The sequence below is a fragment of the Apteryx rowi genome, unplaced genomic scaffold (genome assembly GCF_003343035.1).
Source record: "Apteryx rowi isolate R43461 unplaced genomic scaffold, aptRow1 scaffold_692, whole genome shotgun sequence".
Lineage (NCBI taxonomy): Eukaryota > Metazoa > Chordata > Aves > Apterygiformes > Apterygidae > Apteryx > Apteryx rowi.
In genome coordinates, this window is record NW_020450974.1 from 241,429 (window position 1) to 264,759 (window position 23,331).

The 23,331-nt window shown below is 40.2% G+C and overlaps 1 protein-coding gene across 1 annotated transcript in view; it reads left to right on the forward strand.

Moving 5' to 3' along the window:
• Nucleotides 1–5,830: 5,830 nt before the first annotated feature.
• Nucleotides 5,831–23,331, forward strand: part of PDCL2 (phosducin like 2) — a 42,350-nt gene continuing 24,849 nt past the window's right edge. The window contains exons 1-5 of the mRNA XM_026086409.1: nucleotides 5,831–6,108; nucleotides 17,585–17,643; nucleotides 21,658–21,705; nucleotides 21,807–21,866; nucleotides 22,535–22,564. Coding sequence (XP_025942194.1) covers nucleotides 17,593–17,643; nucleotides 21,658–21,705; nucleotides 21,807–21,866; nucleotides 22,535–22,564 — 189 coding nt within the window. The 5' untranslated portion in view covers nucleotides 5,831–6,108; nucleotides 17,585–17,592. The remainder of the gene's footprint in view (nucleotides 6,109–17,584; nucleotides 17,644–21,657; nucleotides 21,706–21,806; nucleotides 21,867–22,534; nucleotides 22,565–23,331) is intronic.

The following is a 23,331-nucleotide window of genomic DNA, read 5'->3' on the forward strand; positions in this document are numbered from 1 at the left end:
TACAAAGATGATTAGGGGCCTGGAGCATCTCTCTTATGAGGAAAGACTGAGAGAGCTGGGCTTGTTTAGCCTGGAGAAGAGAAGGCTGAGAGGAGATCTTATCAACGTGTACAAGTATCTGAAGGGAAGGTGTCGAGAGGATGGGACCAGACTCTTTTCAGTGGTGCCCAGCGACAGGACGCAAGGCAACGGGCACAAACGGAAACACAGACAGTTCCATCTGAACATGAGGAAAAACTTTTTCACTGTGAGAGTGACAGAGCACTGGAACAGGTTGCCCAGAGAGGTTGTGGAGTCTTCTTCTCTGGAGATATTCAAAAGCTGCCTGGACACGATCCTGTGCAAGGTGCTCTAGGTGACCCTGCTTGAGCAGGGGGGTTGGACTAGATGATCTCCAGAGGTCCCTTCCAGCCTCAACCATTCTGTGTGATTCTGTGAAACACACAGTCCTGTGATTGTGAAACTCGCAGAGGTCAGCAAAAGCAGTGTTTGCCCAGAGCCCCAGCCGTACAGAAAGAAACTTGGAAGCTAAGAGAGCTTGAGCAGGGGACGGGAACGCGACCTGACCATCCTCTCCAGCTGGACCATGAGTATTGCCCCCGCTCCCCTTTTCCCGCGACGCTGGGTTAAGGTAACTCCTCGAGGCTGAGAGTCCTCTCACTAAGAGAGTGAACAAGCTAGCTTTCAAGYTGGGATAAGCAGTCCTTCCAATTACTAGCGCAGTAGCCGACGGTTTGGGGTTATCCTTTCGAAGTTAGTGATCGCAGTATTTTAATGGGTGTTACTAATCCGAGAGCTTGCTTGAGGAAATAAACATATTTTTATTACATTACTGTCTCAGTTGTTACTATTGAACCTTCATAGCGTGAGACTGCTCCACATGTATCAGGTCATTACAGGCCGATAAAAATCTTGCAACAAGCAGTATTTTAAAAATTAAGGTTTGCTGTTAGTAAAAGTATAACACCAAGTGAAATAGGAGAACTTCTACCAAATATGAAATTAAGTATAGTTGAAGAAAAAAGGATCAGTTCCTGGCAAAATATGAGTGGAAATCAGATGATAGTATTCACAACAGCTAACTGTCTTTGGGAGACTCCTCTCCAGTCTTGAGATTCCTTCCAGGGGCAATTCAGCCATCTAAATTAGACACTGAACTCTGAATCACTTAGTAAGAGAAGTTCATAACTGAAACTTTAGCATTTAGTTAGATTTTGTGAATCTTCTGCACCTTAGACACCTTCAAATGGAGTTTAAAATCAGGCATCCCAAGTCCATCTAAGACAGTGATTTCTTGAAATCATATTTTCCAAAATTATGTTTTACTAGTGTTTAAACCACATTCATTCCTAACCGAAGGAGAACCTACATTGAATACAACTTGCAGCAAACCCGGTTTCCCATGTAGTTTGAGGACACCGGTGTTAGGAAGGCAAGAGTCATGTACAGAGAAGTAGTACAGAAAAAGAAGATTAGAAATACTTAAATAAGAAATTAAAGCATTAAGAATGAATAATAAAAAGCTTGAACTTAGATGGGCTGGTTGCATATGCCATTGAAACAGACAGAGATCTCTCCTTCAGCAATCTAGAAACACTTTTGCATATGGATTAGCACAGCAATTCCCTTAGCGGTGCTGTGAGCTGCGAATGTGGCTGCATCAATATCAATGGAAAAATTGCAAGACAAACATTTTTTCTCACAGAGCTGTGGACATCCCAATGAATCTCAAAGAGGAGTTTGGAACTGCAGAGATGGATGCTGCAAAAATAGGTAAAAAGAATAAAAAAAGATCTTAGTAAGGAACCTTTTTCTCAAAGAATGCGTAAAGTAGCATTCCTGGTGGTATGTGCTCTACCCATTGCATAGGTTTAACACAAATATTGCAGGTGCTTCATGACAGTCATCAGTTTATAGATTTAAAAAAAGAAAAAAAGAAAAAAGAATAAGAGTTTTAGTCATCCATAGCATATGTAATTAAACTCATTTGAGCATTAAAGAATTTCTAAGTGTCCTTCAGCTGGGAAAGGTTGTGAGACTGTCTAGTGTACAGAAGTACTTAGAGTTATTCAGAAATTTAATCTAGAAATGTGCAATGTGTTATAAATCAGTTCAAAATGATTGGAGTGTGTCCATTTTTGCAGAAGATAATATCCCAAGTGTCACTTGTGAATCAAACTTAAAAAATATATAAAAAGTAGCACTTCAGTCTCAAAACAGAACAAAAGATTAAGAATGATAGTCATGAAATTATGCTCTCTGAAAGGGGAAAATTGCACATGACAATGATCAGTCATTCTGCATGAACAAGCAGAGCATGTTAATCACTTGATAGTACCAGGATTTCTCATAAATGCTGTCTCCCCTTCAAATCACGTTGGAAGCAATGTAGAGTAGGGTCTGCTCCACTTTTCCATACGCGAACCTCATGAGTGTATGCAGAGCCTCGTACAACTGGAAGGAGCTTTTCATCCTTTGTCTCTTTTTCTTCTCCCTGTTAGTTATATCTGTGAACTGGTAGTCTGTGATTTATTGCTTTTCTGTTCTGCGAGGGGTAGCTGTGAGGGATAGCTGTGAGGGGTTTCCTTGCGGCAGGTATATGTGTGTTATGGTTTGTGTCCTTTATCCACTGGGGGGAAGAGCATATGTTTTCATGTTTTGAAATAAGACCCAGGGAGTTCAACACTGACATAGATGTCCTTTGTGACCTTAGATAAATAATTTCTAGATTCAGTTCTTGTATTTGTGAAAGTAGGTAATATGCACTCTGTTCACCTTCCTCCTTCGAGGACAACAGGAATAATTAATCTTTGTAAATATCTGTTGCTGTAAAAGTACTGTCCTGTACAAACATGTTTCTCCATGGGGCTGGGAAACACACACAAGGTTTCAGAAAAATGTAGTCTAGGAAAGGAAACGGCATGGCAGTGCAGGAATTAACCTGCAACTCCCTGTAAGGGTCCACTGCCAGCTCACAGCATGGAGTAAAAGGAGAGTCTTGCCACTTTATTACTGGTGACTAGGTAGAAGTTTGCAAATGTTTTAGATATATGGCCCTGTACTGCAACAGTGCATGGGATCAGCACACAGGAGACAAGAGACCAGGCAATTTTCTGCTGTGCATTCTCCTTTGCTGCCTGAACATCAGCATATGGGTAGAAGCCTCTGTAAATATCTACTGGCTGAAGCAGCTTCAGGGATTATTATTATTTGCATCTTAACTGTGTTTGTAATCTTTTAATTAAAGGAATCAATTTACAAATGAAGAAGAGTTTAATGACAATAGATAGTTGTCCAGCAATTAGTCTACAGAATATTTGTGTTCAGCTTCTATGGTGTTTTACTGATGCTTTTGTAGGTGAAAAATAACTTATCAATTTTAATTTCAGCTTCATAAGTTTCAGTTATTATCATGTTATTGTATCATTCTGCACCCAGTGATGACTGTGTAACTGAAGGCTAGTTTCTTAATACAGGACAGTGCTGGTCACTAAGGGAGGTCAAAGCTGGTGCTCCTTTACGTTGTTACACTAGGCTGTACGCAGCTGCCAAACCCCTTCAGTTTGCAAGAGGATGAACAAGCCCTGCAGCAGAGAAACTTTACAGATAAGCAGGGTGAGTAGCTGAGAGTGGAAACCACCGTAGCAGCCCTGTTTATTCATCAGGACAAAAGAGAATTCAGCTCAAAGATTTTTGAGGCTATTTGGGAGTAAGATGAAGTAAAATTCTATATGCAGTATAGAATATTGCATATACAATACTCTATATACCAAATCTTCAGTTCTGAGCCACCRGGTTTTAAGATTGTCTGGAGCAAGTCTTCAGCTGGTGTAAATTCAGGTAACTCCACTGATACCTTTCGTCAGCATAACTGTGTGACTTACACCAGCAGAGCACTTGAACAATTTTTCTTGTGTAAATATTTTCAAAAGTTAGAAGCTGCCTCTGAATTCAGAGCTTTCATCACAAGGGACTAATGTCAGGAGCTGTCAGATCATCTATGTCTAGTGAAGTGTTAGTTCTCCAACCCTGACATACACTGAAGAGGTAGCTTTAACTTAAAAATTTCTAAAACAGACCCTAAATATGTTGACAACTGACTGGGCCTCATCATCTACTGTATCAGTTTCAAGACAGAGTAGCTTCATTGTTTCAGTATTTCACCAATGTCAAACCAGAGTAACGGAGCAGTAGTTCTTTCCCCATGGACTGACCAGTTGATAAACTGGTGCATTCTGCRTCTATCTTCTTAAAAATGTAATTGTTCAGGTGTAAATTTTATTTCCATTAAAAACTCTATTACTGTATTAAAGTAAAATAAACATATTTTCATTAATTGTAATCCTCAGTCTCTTTCTTCTGTTGTCTTTTCTTTGGTGACATTTTTTTCTTGTCATGGAAAGGTCATGGCATTTCCAGGTGTTCACTCCCTGAAGCATGACTCCTTGAAGTAATGAGATTCAGCTGATCTGTCAGTAAAAATCTGCCATGAGCAGAAACAAGCACAGCAAGAGCAAAGCTCAGGAGCATCTACTCATGGTCTCTCCCAGGGGTGTGATGGCTGCCGGTGTTCTGAATGTTATTACAAGATTGCCTGCAAAGGACAAAAGAAACATGATCACATGTCACTGAGTGCTGTTACTATTTTAACCTCTGTTTTCAAACTTCCTGTTAGCTTACATAGTAATTCAAACTCAGACAAACTTTGCTTTGTTTTAACCTTAAAAAATGTCATGTCAAAAGTCATCATAAGGAGACTTTCAGTTCCTTAGGGAGTGTAAATAGATTTCAGACTGCATATGTTAGTTTGAACTTTTCTGACTGAAATTTTTAGGCCTTTTTATGTGTGGTTGTCACTCAGAGAAACAACACTGAGGATTTATCTCAAAGGTAGGTAATTTTTAAAGCTGGTATCTGTAGAATGTGTAACTGTAGTACAATAATTTAATAGTAGGTTTGGGCCCAATTCAAAAAATCAGTTATTTTCTGTCCCAGTTTTCTTACTGCAGAAAAATTGCATAGACTTTCATTTTTTGTCRGGCATGTTTTGCATTCACTTTTCACATGGGAAACACTGCATCATGCTATTCTGTAAAACTGTGCTCAGCCCAGGGCAAACTTGCAAATAATCTTAAAATCTCCTCATTGTGCCAGTATATGCAGGAGCAGTGAACAGTCCTCTGGAGGGAGAAGTAAGCTCCTGTCCGTTTAACCCCCGTGCAGCCTGCTATCTAGTAATCTCTGAGAATTTCGTGTGGCTTTTGGAGGAAGAAGAGAAACAATTAGACCTAATATGTCTTATAGCCTTATTTATACCCAGATTATCCTGTTTTCCTTTTAGCTGCTTTTGTGCTTTAAACTGATAGCATTTCTTTTGATAAGTTCCTATCAGTTCACAGCCCATCTAAAACAGAATTATGTTTGTAATTTTAAGCATGCAGTGTCTGAATTATTTTGTTGCTTTTTCTTGGAGCTTCCAGCTTTGTATTTTGATTAGAGTCCTTCTGACATGCCTTCTTTCTGCAGTCCTCCTTACTGTTTTAACTTTTTACGAATCTCATGTCACCAATAAAGTCATTTTCTTACATAGATTATGTGTACATTTGCGGAGTTCTTTGAGAAGACAGCAATATGAAATCAGAAGTCAAAGAATTTAGGTAGAAAAATCTCGTTGGTGTACACTGGTTTGATTTTTCCCCAAAGGATACGATATCATCATGCTCTTCCTGACAGCTAATACTTTTTTGTCTTAAATTTCCAAGTGTACTTGATGAGCAAGTGAAGAGTTAACAGGACTAAAGAAGTCTGCCACCTGATAAGGCTGGGAATAGAAACTGCACGGATCCCAGGGAGGGAGGAAGCCATACGGAGGTGTTGTGGTCTTGCCTCCCTAGCAGGGACTTTCCAAGCAGAAAAACACACAGTCCTGTGACTGTGAAACTCGCAGAGGTCAGCAAAAGCAGTGTTTGCCCAGAGCCCCAGCCATACAAAAAGAAACTTGGAAGCTAGGAGAGTTTGAGCAAGGGACGGGAATGCGACCTGACCATCCTCTCCAGCTGGACCATGAGTATTGCCCCCGCTCCCCTTTTCCCGCGACGCTGGGTTAAGGTAACTCCTCGAGGCTGAGAGTCCTCTCACTAAGAGAGTGAACAAGCTAGCTTTCAAGTTGGGATAAGCAGTCCTTCCAATTACTAGCGCAGTAGCCGACGKTTTGGGGTTATCCTTTCGAAGTTAGTGATCGCAGTATTTTAATAGGTGTTGCTAATCCGAGGGTTTGCTTGAGTAAATACACATTTTTATTACGTTACTGTCTCAGTTGTTACTATCAAACCTTCATAGCATGACAGTACTTTAAAAAACACAGAAAAACATGCCTTTCTCCTGGCTGTCATTTTTGTATTTTTTAAGCTATTATAATGCATTTTTCTGCTTTTATTCTGCTTCATTCCCTAGCTTTGCCAGTTAGCAGGTTCTGCTTATGTTGGCTCCTCAGTGCCCAGTCCACAGTCACACTGGTCTTTAAACTGTAGAATTTCTCTCACTTCAGTGAACAAACTCAGAAGTCTAGAAGGTACGGAGTTCTTGAAAATGCAGGTTTAATGGCATGTGTCCTAACAGTATTTTTTAGCATCTGTTACACTTCGCAGTTTTGACTTTTGGGTGATAGTATAGTGCTGTTTGTAACCTCCCATCCAGTCTTCTGCTTGGGCGAAGATTCAGCTGGAAGACTACTGCCTGCAGGCTTGACTAATCCATGATGAGCCTCTTCCAGTGCTTCTGCCCATCCTGGGGTTGGTTTTCAAGAAACCGAGCAGCAGTACCTTTCTCCCATTTAGTTACATAGATAGAAGGATGACTTAAGAATTACAGGATGTGTGCAATGTCCGCTGGCGGAGCACAGTCAGCCAGATCTGATTTTTGTGAGGTGGTTACGCATCTGAGCCATAAAGCCAGAGGTAGACTTGAACTTGCTAAATTGGACTCTCAATTTAGAGCTGACTGAAGAAGCTGGAGGCTGATGCGTTGTATCACTCTTACTTGTCTGAGTGTGTGCTTTCTAATGATAATTCTTTCGCTGTGACATATAGGCATAGCAACCAGGAGATATAAAAGTAAACTTCTGGATGATATGTTACTGGCATTGTTTCTCTTTCATCGTGATTCCTGTAAGTATGTAGAAATTTTCTATGAGAAATTTATGCACAACTCTCATCATATTTAATGTGATGAAAGGGAAACAATGAAATAATTATAAAAGTATCCTACTTTCTTTGGAAAATATATTAAACCTGGCTAGGCTTCTGTTGACCTTATTAAATTGCAAGAAAATAAGTAGAAGGTATGAGAGCATAAAACCTCTGTTGAATGATTTCTTACAGTGTGTGTATGTGTATGTCTATTACTTACACATACACATAGGCGTATTATGTTCACATAAAAGAAACTAGTAAGCCATTTTTTGCACTTTTACTCCGTTGTTCATATAAAAGATCTCTAGAAGTCTGAAAATAAAATTTCTTTCCAAATGATGTGCCTTTTTCCATCTGCCTTTTATTGTTTTTGTTTCGTTTTATCAAGGGCCAAAGTCAACAATATCTGCTTTTCCTTTATTTTCTTAACGCTCATGTCAAAATATATTTGTTTTTGTACCAGAATAATCAATTTTGCCACAGCTTTAAGAATAGAAAGTTTTAACTGTTATTCCAAATCCAGCCAACAGTGTCCAGTAGAATTATGTTCCCCTACATTACTTATTTAAAAATAATACTCACAATAATAAAACACTTTCTTTAAAGGAGAATTAGTTATATAATTGCATATTTCTGTAAAAATATAGTTCTGTGGTCCTAACTCAAACTAAATTGTAAGATCTTCGAGGCAGGAATTCTTTTTAAACTGAATATTTGTATGAAACCTGATACCTTCAAGTCTGTGTTCTTTTCATAGCCTTTATTGGCTTCCTCCCACAATTAGAATAACAAATAATGATCGTACTAACTCCAGGGCTGTCACGTGAGCTGTGGAGTGCAACAATGGTGCAGATGGCCCAGTTTTATTTCCTGGTACAGGGAGAACTGTCATTCATGGTCGTAGTTGGAATAGTCTGTCTTATTCAGCATTTGTAAATGTTTCTTCACCCTAAGTAGCATTTTTCATAAGGAAAAAAATCTCTTATTTGTCCAGGAGGAACCCATGTAACCCACCACATGATAAAAGCAGACTGATTTTTAATGAGGGGAAAACAGCCTGCAGTTCATGTAGCTTTCATTTGGACGGTTTGTTCTGAGAAGTCATTTTTACCACTCACATGCTGTAAGTAGTGACGTATATAGCTGCATGCATATTCATGACGATGCCAAAGTGTCAGCTAATTAAACAGAGAAAGTGTGTCTTTTGTCTTCTAAAATATAAGAACTTCCATAAGGCGTTAATCTAGCAGCTCTACTAGTTTAGCCAGTTATAGGGTTCATAGCCTAGAGCAGATACAGAAAAGCTATAGCTTCTCAGAAAGCTTAGGATTTCTGGAGTTAGTTAGGCTTTTTGGTTTTTTGAACAAAATAAGAATGAATCGGTTTAAAGTTGTTTACTACTATATTCTTCCAATCTATGCCATGTACATTATATAACCTAAAGAAATATTAAAAATTAATAGTGTGGTGAAGTAAAAAAAACAGTAACTAAGGATGAGGATGCTACTATGCTGTACTTGATACACATGTATAGTGAAAGGATGGTCCTAACCTAAGAATCTTGCAGGCACTTTTCTCATGGTGATAAATTATTTCCTTATGTATGTATATCTCCTTATGTCTATTTCCAAAGTACCAAGAAAATGTTTACATGCTGCATCTATGCAGAGAAACTTGATGTAGTTGGCATTAGCTATACCTCACTAGCAAGCTGGGGGAAACCCTGTGATGATTCTGAGAATAATATTCTCAGCTAAGTTGAAAAAATAAAGGGGAATACTGAACAGTGTTTACACCTCTTCATCTTATCTTTTTTTTTCAGAGAAATGTCAGAGCTTAGACATTATATCAAACTCAGCCTAGGAATTATAATATTCTCTGGAGCCAATGGGAGCACACAACTTTTGCCAAAATATATCAGAGTTCCATAAGCAAAATTTCCAGGAAGCCTTCCTCCTAGCTGGATTTATGTATATATTGTGAATAAAACAGTGTAAACTATTCCCAGGTGACATTAGTTTGTTTCAGGGATCATTTCCAGCCAGAGTTCCAAAGTAGTTCAGAAAAGTTCTCCTCAATCGTTCATTAGAGGCTCTTGAGATCATTTAAATTTTATGTGTTCATAGAGGAAGAGTTGAGGATTTATTTTGAATAAAATAAGAATATCCTGAAAAAAACATAGGGTCTATCATGCCTTAAATGGCTTGGTTTTTATTCATTGTTTCCTATTTGTAGGGAAATATATCTGCATTATTAGTCAGTCATATATGAAGACAATACCTTAAAGAAGTGCGATACCTGAGTATGGATTAATTGATGTTTGAGACTTGCCTCCACTAAGCTTAGTTCTCTAAAACATAAACAGGTAAGAATAATATCCATATTTGCAACTTGTTCATTGCATGGAAGGGCGAAAAGTGTTTATGTACCCATTTGAAGTTGTGAGAGACACTGGTATGCTTGCTTACAATGACCCAGCTCAAGCACTCTGCACTAATAAAATTGGAAATATTTTGGTGAAGGAAGTGCATTATGGATAAAAACTATCTTAATGTTTAAGTTCAGACATGGGTGGAATGGTTTCTCATCATTTTTATTAAATCAAAGTCACAGAGAAAACAGTATGGATAGACCTCTTCACAGGCTGCGTGTGCACGTGCACAGAAAGGCAGTGGATTCAGTGACGTGCTGCCTGACCTTGACTTTTCTGAAGATGGAGATGATGGTTTCACATACTCAGCTGTTTGATTTCCTTTCCACTAGCCATAATTAACATTATTCAAGCAACATTAGGAAGAACATAAATATTTCAAAGAAGCTAATTACAGCATCCAAAACATCCTCCCAGCTATTCTTTTAATGAGGATGTGCTTTGTTCCTGCAATAGTGTAACATTAATTTCATCAAGCAATTAAACAAAACGAAAACAGATACAATACAGAAAGATGTATTTTCTCCTGCCTACAAAGATGCTCTGTTACTTGCATTTCTGTGAGTTGCTTGTGTAAAGTTGATCATCATAAACTATCAAAACTTATATAAACTGAGATCCAAGTTTGGAGAACTTACTCTGTCAAAATTCACATATTTCAGTAGGAATTTTCTGTCAGTATAAACTTCAGTTTGGGCTTAATGCAAATATGCATTTTATTAATAGTTACATTGTTCTTCTAGGATATGCTTAGGAAGATTACCCTTGTGGCTGAATCTGTTTACCTCACCCATATATCAGGATATGCAAAACCACATTGATGCTCTTTAAAATTAGGACAAAAGCAAAGTCTAAAATGAAAATGCAGTTCATATCGGATTGGAAGTACTGGAAAACTCCAGTCCACTAGGATTCAGATAATGTAACTCAGGGCACAAATAAGTTTGCATGTTTAATGATTACTGCTTTTGCTCATTAACAGGAATCAGCTGAAAACAAAATTTGAGTTTCAGATGAAAGATTAGGGAGCAATACAAATGAGAGCATAGAGAGAAGTATTAAATGTTTTTTTCTGGTAAATGAAAGACCAGAATTTTTCTAACTGGAAATTTTTGGCATCATCCTCAAAATCTCCTTTAATATGTTTTATGCAAGTGGGTTCAGCAAAATTCTTCAGACTGCAATGTTAAAACAGATATCACAAATGCAGTTTTTTGCAGTTTTGGGGCAGTTGTTCCAACTGAAAATAAATTTATTTCAAGAAGTATCATTTTTTCACTATTCTTAAAATATTCTGTGCACCACTCAACAGGTGAGGAACGTTTACAGGTATTTAACTCTCAACTTTATAAAATACTATAATTTATTTTATTTCACTATGCATTAAATATTTAACAAAAAACTATTAGTTAACAAAATATATAACAAATTAAATCCTTCTTTAGGCCAATGCTCAGGACACAGATTCATGCATTTGAACCAAGACAGAAGATCAGGAAGATATTCTTTGGAGATGATGACTTCTAATTTAGGATAATGTTCTTAAAATAAATGTCTTCTATTTTTATTAACAGAAACCAGAAGCAAATGCAGTTCCTTGATTTGGATTGGCTTAAAACAACTCTTTTAATTAGGTAGATATAAATAAAGTAATACATACAAAATACAGACTTGTTTAATTTCTGTACTGCTCTGATAACTTGCCAGTTATCCATCAACATACGGATTAATTCTTTTCCCTATCTTATTAAGGAAAGCTTCGCTACTGAATCTGATAGAGGAGAAAGATCCTTCTATTAGTAATAGAATTTTATAGTGTCTTACTACCCTGGTTGGCAAACTTTTCAAAGTTTTGATGGCCTTTCAAAGTGCTCATGGTGGCAGAGTACAGTTTGTAGAACATATGACTGATTGGGGCAAGGGCAAAGAGCAGACATAAACACAATTGTTATAAATCAAAGTTGCCTTTTGTTCCTCAGTGACACTCACTGTTCTTGTCAGACAGCTTTACACCATCACCCACCATTCACCCCCTGCGAAACCCCACTGAAATGTCCAAAAAGAACTGCACATTGGTTTTGAAGAGAACAGTTGCTAAAGTACCCTTGTCTCATTGCTGGAGCATTATGTGCTATTTCCTTTAAAAGTTAGAAAAACAACCAACCACGCAGTTGGAGCGAATGGAAAAAAACTGGGAAATACATCATAAGGCTAGACTGTAAATTGTGAGATACTGCCCTGAAATGCTCCCTGCAGTGTCTCAGCATCGGAGCTGCACCTCAGCGATGCAGGATCTTCCTGAGCCGGGCTGAGGGAGCAGGGACTGCCTGCGAAGCCCGTCTGCAGGAGGCTGGACTCTGCTGCTTGGCTTGTGGCGAGGGGCAGGCCAGCACCAGCCCGGGTGTCCTGCTGGCAGCGGCATGATCTCACAGCTCGGGCAGCAGAGGCACCTGTGTGCTAGGGTAGCAGCTCTGGTAAGCAGGGACTTGCTGTGCATCGGTGGTGGCTGGCCTATGCTGCCAACAGGTCTCTGCGGATTTGGGGTCTGATATTGCTTTTGAGTATCTTAGAATGGAGTTGTCTTGGCTATCTATGATCTGACAGGGCATAGCAAATAATGCCTGGGAACAAGGTCTGCATCTGTAACCTAAGTAAAATGTCTTGCTAAGCACTGTATTAGAATTTTAATCCCCAAATATCACCATATTGCTGTGTACTGTTTCATAGTGTGTCAGTGTGTGTGTGTGTGATTTCTTTTCTGTCCTAGTAGTCACTCAGATTCAAGTTATGAAGCTGGTTTCTATCCGGATAACTTATTTTCAGTTGCACGGAGCTTTTACTACCACCCCTGTTGGGGATGAAATGCACCAGCGAGGTGCAGGGCGAGGGGGCAGGTCTGGTGGCAGTGGCCAGGTTCAAGCAAGAGCCCAGACTGTCAGACAAGTCCCTGGTGATGGGGCAGGTCTGCAGGCAAGCTCGAAAGTCAGTCTGCTGGTCAAGGTTTGGAGCAGTGGAGCACGTGGGCAGGCAGGGGCATGGCTGCAACACAGCTCAGGCAAAGACTAAGGGCAAGAGGCACAGTTTAAATGAAGCTCCCAAGCAAAACGGGGCAGCCTGCGTGTCTCACTGCTCTTCAGTGACCTGAAACACGCAGGTCTCTGACCCGGGGCCCCAGAGGGTGCCGCTGTCCCAGCTGGCCTCAGGTACAGGCAGCCAGCCCCAGGCGGGGATGTTGGTGTGCTCGGGGGCCCATCGGTGTATGCTTTTCAAGCATTTTCCTTAGCTGTGAGGTGGAGTGGTTTCCTAACTATCTGTGCAGTAGAGGGCAGGGAAAGTAAGGAATTGGTTACACCACCACAGTGGTGCCTGTAGCAAACAGAGGGAGCAGCGGCTCCCAGGCAGGCAGTGCCTGTTCCAAGAGCACCCCTCCCAGCCACTGAAGTTCTCTCCCACGTGCAAGCTCTGAGAGTTTGATCTCCCGGGTTTGGTTAGCTTGGGGCAAATCTGTGTGAGATCCCCCAGTTTTAACTTGTGCCTCTTCTCCCCTCCAGGCTGGGATCATACAGTGCCTGAAAACTCACCTTCACCCCCTTGTCATTACTGTGAACAACCAAGCACAGTAAGGGAGAAGCAGCACCTTGTGTGCTCGCTGTCAGGAGACTACTAACACAGCTTGGCATGTTATACATGTATTTTTTAAAGCAGGATTATTTCTTGAAGAGGGGGTTCAACAGGAAGGGGCCTAGAGCCTGCCTGTCCCCTCACCTTGATGCCAAGCACAGTGAGTTACAAGGGGAGCTGCTGCCAGAGATGGGAGCGGGGCTGAGTCACCAGCTACCCAGTGGCGATGACAGGGTCTGGCCCTGGGGTGGGTGGTGGGGAAAGAGGCAGGGGTGGGCAGGGCGGGTGGCAAGGAGGCTGACGTGTCCTTCATGAGTCAAGCTGATGCTAATCCACGTGTCGGGGAGATTTAAAAAGTTTGGGAAGGGAGAGAGGCATGCCCAGACTGAAGGCTGGCAGGGAGGCAGAGCAGGAGACACCACGGTCATGGGAAACTTCTGCCACCAGCAGCCCCTCACGGTCACTCTGCTGCGCAGCCTGAGGAAGGCAGGGGACAGCAGCACCGCGCCGGGGTCCCCGCTGCTGCTGCTGCTGCTCCTCCTCACCTCCTGGCTGTGTGCTTGCAAAGGTGAGGAGCATCCCCCCTGCAACGCCAGCTCTGCAATTGGGGGGGGGGGTAATGCAGGAGTGGCCCCCCGGCAGGCTGCCCGCCTTGCAAGGGGGCTGCGAAATTCCTGCAAAAGGAGCTGCTGGCTGCGTGCAAGCTGCTGCCTTGCCGCAGAACTGGGGTGGGATCAGATGCTGGTTTGAGAGAGATGCAAAGAGACGCAGAGGACATTGCAGGCTGGGTGGGTGCCCACAGGGGAGTCAGGGCCCTGGGTGCCCCTGCACAGGAATGTGGGAATGGTATCCAGGGTCCCAACGCCCACCTGGCAGCTGCCGCTGCAGCCAGACCGTGTCTCTCCACGCTTCTTGCAGCGCTTTCACCTCCAGACTTGGAGCTCTCGGGAAGGAGGCTCCAGCCCGGAGCCCACGCAGGGTTTGCCGTGCAGGGCCCCCGGGTTGGGGGCTGAGGCAGAGCGAGTCTCGGTAAGGGGATTTCTTATCGGCTGCTGGGCAGGGTGCGGGGTGGGGGAGTGCGGAAGACGTCCTCATGTGTGCCTGCAGGGTTACTCTGTCCTGGCAGAACTACAGTACAGCAATTTGGGGAAGTGGCTTGTATTAAAATGGATTTCATTTTTAAACTGGGTTGACCTGGTTTAAATGCTAACACAGAGGAATCAGATGTTTTACAGAATCAGAGGAGAATTTAGGTTGGCAGGAACCCTCTCTGGAAGTCATCTAGTCCAACCTGAAACAATAATTATTACATTAGGGATCCATGGGAGCTGGCTTGCACATAGGTTTTATTTTAGTGGAAAAAGGTAGAGCTTGATTGTTTGCTTTAGAGATAGAGCTTGATTAGCTTGACTTAGTTTGAAATGTAACATGTTACACAAGAAAGTTACAGTTTTTGTAACAAGCAGTGCTTGTGAAACAAGCACAGATAATRGGCATTTTGACAAAACATACTTTGTGTTCTATTTTCCCACTCTGTATATTTTAAATACTTACGATTTGTGAAGAATCATTGCAAAATAAGTCCATGTGCAGTGAGCATGTCTGTTTTCTTGTATTGTGTGTGTGTGAGTTACTTTCATCAGGAGTTTTCATTTTGGTTTGCTTTTTTAATATCAAGAAGCAGAGAAATCTGAGTAAGGCATACTGAATATTCTGTTAAAAATAAATTCTCAAGTTGTGATAGAGGGGAGGGAAGGAAAAGGAGGGAAGGGAAGGACAATGGGCACACAGTATTTTATCGCTGTTCTTATAGAAAAGATTTCCAGGAGCCCAGGAGAGCAGTAGGGGAAGAAGAGAATATTTAAGAAGTGAGTCCCAGGTTGAAAAGTTACTGAAAATGTGCATCTGGCATTCTGCTGGCTTGGAAGAAGTTGAGGAGTTTTTAGCAGTTGGCAACCTTGAAGGAGAAGAGAGCAGATGTGTAATGGACAGTGTCAGTTCTGTAAGGGGATTTCCTCTTCCATGTTCCTTTTGAATAGAATTGGCTTTCCTGAATAGCACCAATTTTTTTCTATGGATTTTGTGTATCTCACAAGATCACTTACTGTTTCCCAGTGTGTGTTGGTATGCATGTAATTAAATGAATGAAGTCTGTATAGCCTGCAGGAGTGCACTGCTTGGCACTGGTGGACACATAGTCCTAGGTGTGAGCACAAAACAGATGGGACTGCACATGAAATATGAGTTTTGTGAATAAATGGAGAAGTGTTAAGGAAACTTATGAGCTGGTGGAATAATTGCATCTTCTCCATTCAAAGGTTTATGCTCCAGGCAAAAAAAAAGCTGTAATATTCAGGCTTCCTTGCCTGCTGCTCTCAGCTTTACAGGCTATTGGATTCCTTCTGTTCCCCCTGGAAAGTCTTGAGCATCAAGCAATGACAGCAGCAGTGCTCAGTGACAGACAGGCAAAGATTTCAGGGGAAGGTGTGTTTATTTGAAGCGTTGCCCAGCTCCACTTTTGGAATAGATCCTTAAACCAGACACCAGTCCCAGGGCAATATTCCAATGTGAATACATTAATTAAGAATATGACACAAAGAAAAAGAATTGTAGCACCTTTAATTTGTTTAGAGTTTCTCCTTGAACTAAAATAAACATCAAAAAAGCAAATTTTTCATTGGGAAGCATTTGCCGTGTGGAACTTKCTGAGATTTCAAAAATTTCCCTCCCCTACATAGGATGAAATTGAGATCCCCCCCCTCTATTTTTTTGTGGGAAAAACATGCATCCAGAATAGTTAGTCATCTTGAGTCTGCGGTACCAGAATGGGTTTTTGAAATATACTGCTTTACACCTGAAAATGACTACTGTTGTTATTTGTGGCACTTGTAAAACAAATGGGATGATGGACATTCATATCTTGCTCACCTAGTCATTATATGCTAAGTCTATCTTCATCTTTTTTTTTGGTTAATGTCATTCAATTCTTCAGAAAAAAAAAGTTACTACAGGTAATTATAGACTGCCTGGGAGGCTACAAAACCTCTGGACATCTGAGGTCTTCAAGAACAAGGCTATACTTGTGCTCAGGCACGTGCTCAGGCATGGCTCAGGGGCAGTGACTTTGGGCAGGGAGATAAATGACTTCTTAGGGTCTCCAGTCCTAGGATTGTGCGGCTAAAGCAACACCCTCCCCAGCAGCAATCCCACTCCCAGGTCACTTAGAGCATATCCCCACACCAATATGCTAACGTGGTCTCTAGGGTACTCTCTTACAGATCAGTGATGCTGATTTCTATTATTTATGGAGATTCTGATAGTACATTACTACTAGAAATACACTGCCAGATAAAATAATGATGACGTGGAAAGCTGGATATTCTGGGAGCTGAGCTGGGAGGGACCCAGATATAGTAACATCCAGGTCTGCATCCCAGCTGGGCAGAGAGGGAGAAGAGGAGCTGACCCCAGCCAAGCACAGCACCCAGGGGCACACAGCAGAGCTTCCTCAAAGTGACTTTTAACAACTCCTTCTACCAGATCAGATCAAACTGCCTCCAGTACAGCTTATTATTTTCCATATTCCAGCAAAAGGCAGATTGTACAGTTATACAAGGCCTTATCTCCAGCTTTCCACTGTAGCTTTATGAAATCAGTAACACATTTAATCTTCTAAGAGACTGAACTTTTCCATATAGCATATACCGGATAGAGGAAACAAAGCCAATTACAAATATACTGTCTATTTCCTTCTCAAAAATGCCACATCACATGTATTATTGAAATGCAACCATAGGTTACATAGCACATGTTTAATTGTAATATATATCAAAGTAACAAGTAGGATCCAGATTCTCAGCTTCAGATGAGTGTACTGAATATGAGCTGAGTTCTCAGAAAGCTTGAGGACTTGGTAGCTGTAGATGCTGGAATGTGTTTTCCTGAGCAGATCTAGGGTTGGAGAGCTGCTGCACACATTTTCTTTCCTGCTACTTATCGCTGAGAACAGACTAATGCTAGGCTGATTCTTGGTGAAAACGGAGTCATTTCCACCCTGTTTATTGCAAAGACATGTAAGTGTCCATATCTGCTGTCACCTTGTGAAGGAACCTGCTGCTGCTGTGATAATGAAGAGCGGGCAGAAACTACCAGACAAATCTAACAATGTGTGGGGCAGGAGGTGCCCTCAGAGCATTGAGCTCTCTGTACAGTCAATGATAGGGTACTCCAGACTTGCAGGGTATTGTATCATACTCAGAATTATTATCTAAATCACTGACATAGGATACTTCTAAAAATTCCTTTGCTGTATGGTATTGATAAGCCCTGTTTGTGCTTCCAGGTGCACCAATGCCATCCCAAGCACTACAGGCAGGTCAGGATTTGCAGCTGTGGAAAGAGGTAAGCATGACAGGCAGGCTGGCTCAGCCAGCGCAGGTAAAAGCCCTTTGCTGTGGGGGTGATTCTGGCAGTGGTTCTTGCAGTTTATTGTGAGTAGGCCAGGGACACAAGATTAAAACACCACAGATGCATGCCTCAGGCCTCAGCTGCATACTGCCGTGTGGGATACTCCCATTTCTTCTGTGCCACTCCTTGCTCTCACACCTCGTTCTCCTGCACTTCTCATGCATGGAATTCAGGTGCTGCTTCTTCTCCCAACCCTTCCTCTCCTGTTCATCTTCTATCCTGATATCAGTGAAGAAGTAAAACAACTTATTTTCTGGATTTTCTAAACTGTTGTTCCAGGAGGATGATGAGGCTGGGTGTTGACGTGTCATTCAGGAAAGACTGTCTTGGCTCAATGGAGAGCTATGCTTGAGAAACATTGTCATTTAACTGTCAATCATCAGGCAGTCACTGTCCCTGGAAACAATAGTGTCCCATCTAGTATTGTTATAGTCTATACATGATAATAGTAATTGTTTCAGCTCATCCAATCTCTCTCTTGCTTCTTCAGTTCTGCACACAGGGCTAGGTATTTAATCATATCCTAGCATCTTAATTTACTAGGTAAGGGATAATGTCCTGTTTCAGTTAGCCCCTCTAACGTTTTAATACTGATGGCTATTCTAGCTTCCATTCCCCTCTTTTAAACTTACATACATTTGTTCTGATGTGCTTTAACATGGGTTCTTCCGTGCCCTTTTGGAACAGATGGAGCAGCAGGACATAACACTTAGAGAGGGCTAGCCTGGAACATGCCGCGCTCCTGTTGCTGTCATCTTGAAGGACTATATTGACATTTAATTCTGTGGCTTCTGATAACATTAGAAAGCAAGCGACTCATCATGGAAAGAACCGGGTACAGATATACAGAGTAAATTTCGTGCTGTTGGTGCCTTTCCAAGACACACTTCCCTTATTGACAGCTCCCCTTATTTCATCTCAGAATTATTGACTCCAACACTGACATACTCACAGACTGGCACCTGCACAAGCCTTGATGATATTTATCTCCTGGGAGAAAAGTGATCTCTTGGGAAGTAAGATCCTAATAGCTAGAAGAGTTTATGAAAATGAGTTATTTAAATTCTGGATTAAAAGATGCTGTTTTATACATTTCCTCTTTCATTTGCTTTTGTAATACAAGATTTGCTCCAACAGTCACTGGGGGCAAAAGCAAAGCTCCCTTTCTCAGTAGATGAAGAAGTATGCTTAAAATACTAAATTCTGTATGAAATTATGTAACATAATCAGTATAAAACTTTGTTTATTACAGCAAGAATAATACATGACTGTAGAAAAACTAAGGACTAAGAAAAGAGAATTAGATGCACAGGTATATACTCTAAATCAGTCTGAATAATACTGGTTTTATCAGATTTTCTCAGAATGAAAAGAATAATTTTTTTTCTTGTTTTTTACTTTATTAGTTGATCATTCTGGTCATGAAATTAAACCTGAAATTAAATTAGTATTTTCCAGAAATGACTCTGAGTTTATAAATATGGGAACTTTGTAAGTACAGTGTTCCTTTACTGTTCTCCCACACCAATTCATTCCTCTATTCTATTTAACCAACTCCAAACAACTCACAAGCTCACAAGCTCTCATCCTCATGCCACCTTTCTGAAGCAGGAGAGGAAATTAATGAGAAGATACATCAAGGATGATAGGAATTAAAAAAAAAAATCCAAATCTTAGTTCTTTTTAAAAAAAGAACAATTGTCAAGTCCCGAAACTATGGCTTTTCCTCAGTCCTTTCTTTTTATGTGCAGGTTTTAGCTAAGAGATCCTCTGCTTTGCACTGTGTTGACCACAAAGCAGTCTCTGCCTTGCCCTGCTCTTGAGTTATGGTAGTTCTCTAGTAGTCATTTCCAACTACAAAAGAAACAAACAAGCAAACAAAAAACAAATAAACCCTCATCAAGAAGAAATAGTAGATTTTTAACTTGGGCTTCTAGAACGATTTCAGCTTAATTTATTTTATTCACTGCTGATTTCTCCATTTACATATTCTTACCCTGAAATCTCAGTAGTGAAGCTGAACTCATGTTCCCAGGGAGAAGCAAATGTAAGATCAAGGGAAAAGAACAGGGGGAGGATGTGTTACCAACAAAAACTATTTGAAAGGGGAATCCTGTGAGCTATTAGCTTTCCCACTATCCCTGCTAATGCTTTCTCATAGATTGTCTCTAGAGAAATGAATCATCTCTTGTCTTGAAGTACTCAGATATGCATTATTTGTTTATTGCTTTTTTCATTTAATGTTTTCTTCACTAAAGAGTGCTGTTTAGGGCTTTTTATCTATAATAAAATTAAAGGACCCATTGTATTGCCCACTCTTCATTTGAAAAAAAACATTTCTGATGCAATCTGTGAACAATATAATGATTGCCAAAGCTTTTTGGCATCYGAACTAACAGTATCAAATATTCAATGGAAAAACTGGTGCATTCTAATGTGGGTTGCTATTGATACAATTTTAAAATTATATCATGAAAAGTTAAGTCTTTTTTTCATTATTATTAAATTTTGCAGCTCCAGTCAGAGTACTGGAGATTCTTTCTCCGCCTTATGGAATACTTTGAACTTCCAGCACTGGTAAAATAACTTCCATGAATTCAAGTGTTTTTTTTCTATTTCTTTTCCCTTCCTGATTAATAACTGCACCAAAAATGACTCTGTAGTCTGGGATTCTTTCATCCTGGAAAAGAGACAATGGAAAGAGGATACGATTAAGGTTTATACAAGGTCATGAATGGTAAAGAGAGGGGGGGTAGGGATCAATTATTCATTACTTCTTCCAAGACAAGACTGCAATAGTACTGAATGAAGCTAGTTTTGAAAGGACTGATCAAGACAAAGCGGTGGTATTTTATGCAGTGCGTAGGAAATCCTTACTGTGGGATGTTGGGGATGTTAAAAGTTTACAAGGGTTCAAAGAGACCTTGGCCAAATTCACAGAACAGGAGTCCATGGAGCTTTATTACCAAGGAACGATCTCTGACTCAAGGTTTGTGAGCTTCAGATTGGTGATAGTTGGAGAGTACAAGTTTTACTAGATAGTTGGTCTCTTCTTATGCTTTTCCTTGGGTGCTCATGTTTGGCCATTTTTGGAGGTAAGATGCAGAGCTAAATGGACCTTTGTTCTGTTCCTGATGAAATGACTGGGGGGATTGGGGTTTCTTGGGTTGGTCGGGGGGGGGGGGATGTTTTTATTTTTATGTCTATTTGTGTCGCTTCCATTTCATTCTATGCTGATGAATCCAAGTTCAAAGGCAGTGACTTTTTCAACAGTGTTTTTTGATCTGAGTTCAAGTTATTTGAAATATACTGAATATCTCTCTTATTCATCTTGTGATTTGGGATCCATCTCCTGTAAACAAGGCCTTGTAGGGCTTTTCATTTGTCAGTGAAATCAGTGGAAACCTTGGAGATTGGCTGGTTGGTGACTCACACAAATGGACTGTATAAGATGTGCTGGCACATACCTTAATTGCTCAAGAGAGATGTGTGTCATACACCTACAGGGATGCTGGAACCCAGACAGAAGAGTGGTATTTGAGGCCTGTGAACATTGAACCACTTCAGTACTGCCATTTTCTTTGCAGTTTTATATAACCCAAAGATATCATAGAAGATATCTATGTTCATAGTCTGTGCCTCAGAAGCTTACAATCTCCATTTAAATTATGAGTCTGTCTGAGAAGGTTATAAATAGGAGGAACGTGAGTGGTATTTCAGAATAATGGATACAGATAAGGATGTGGTTGAGATTAAGCAAGTGTAAATTTGTTCATTGAGTTAAGGGCAGTTGTTTTTCTTGAATTTCAGGAATGTGCCTATATGAATTCCCTATGGTGGATAAGCTTGCCATGCCTTTGGTTGCACTGAACTGTTTTTGAAAATGTATATATTTCATATGTTTACATTAATCTGACTTCTTAAAGAGTACTGTGTGAACTTTTACAGATAGATGATGCATGTTCTGCCTACCTGTCCACAGGTTTTCAGCCTCAGGTGAGTCACTTTAGATAGAGGTTACTTTATTTTTGATATTTTTTATTAAATGCAGTAGGAGTGGATGTGTGATGCCTGAATTCATCTTTTCTTTGCATTAGGCATCCGGTGCACTGGAAGAACTTTGCTTTTTGGTCATGGGATTTCTCCAGAAACCACAGGTAATGCACATGAAAAACTACTTAATATTTCTGAAGCATGCTCACTCAGTATGCCAGTGTCTACAGTGAATTCAGAAGACACAATATCTGAACTGTTTGAAGTAATACTATCAATTCTTACTCCAAAATGCTACATGTCCTAATCTAACACCTGTTGAAAACAGCTGTGAAATTCCAGTGTTTGGAGAATAATCTCCAGCTTGGATACAAGATTTCAGGTGTTTATATTGCTCTAGATGAGAAAAATTATGCAGCGGTCTATGGAGAAACAAACTTACTTAGGAGAATCTGTTGCTGCCAACACTTTTTTTTGCTGAAACTGGAGCTTCAGTTCATGGTGAAACATAAAAGCACAGATTCTAGATATGACAAAACATTACATACATCTCTTTTGACAGTGGGAAGGAGAGAATGGCACAATCATGGCAAGTTAATGAGTATACAAGGGAGCACCCAACTAAACCCATCAACTCTTCTAGTAATCAGTGGCCTCTACAGGAGCTGAAAAGAGCATTCACATTGATAAGCAAAGATATATAATGCACTTGCCAAAGAATGACAATATTCCAAGCCAGTATTGAAAAGTTCATAATGTAATTAAAACTGCCCATTGCTTTTTTTTTTTTTTTAACAAATAAAAGCCTCTCTACCAATTATTATTCCCACAGGGCTTAGATGAAAAAGACAACACCAAAAGGGTAAGATTTCTATGTATGTTTTATGGTCACACTAAAATTGTCAAGAAAATCATAACCCCCTTGCCCTGTATTGTGGTAAAACCCCACTTTTAATTTTTTTGAACAGTTCTTATTTCATTATTCTAAGACTCATGACTCAGGCAACTCAGACATCATGGTAAGTTGCATAGCACCCTGCTGTGAGTATATGCGTGCTTGTATTTAAAAACAAGATAATGTTCCTTTTTGTAACAGTTTCTCCTACTGGATAGCAAGCTCAGAACCGGGAGTTTTGTGTTTAAAATATAAAATATGTTTTAATAACATGGCAAAGGATCATCAACACTGTACATATATGCAAATGCAAAACTTCTGAATATTCATCATAACTGCATTTTAAGTTTCAACATGAACGAATAAGATTACATACCTGTTTCTGGTATTTTATGAGCATAACATATGCAGTGGAACAATGCTGACCTATGCTAGGTGAGAACCTGGCCTTAAATATTAAGAATTATTAATGCGTTGTATTAATTACTAATTAAATTGTATTAATTATTTATGTCAGTCATAAATATCTCTTAGGCAGAATAGTATACGAGTCTAGTTAAGATTTCAGATTTTAATATAAATGAGAAGTACCATGATTTTTTAAGTAGCCTAAAATTTTTTCTATAAAAATATTCTCATAAGCCAACAAATAATGTGATCCAGTCTTGCTTTTAAAGTGCAAACATTATGTTATTTATGTGCATCAATTTTTTTTATGTGTACCCTATGATGCT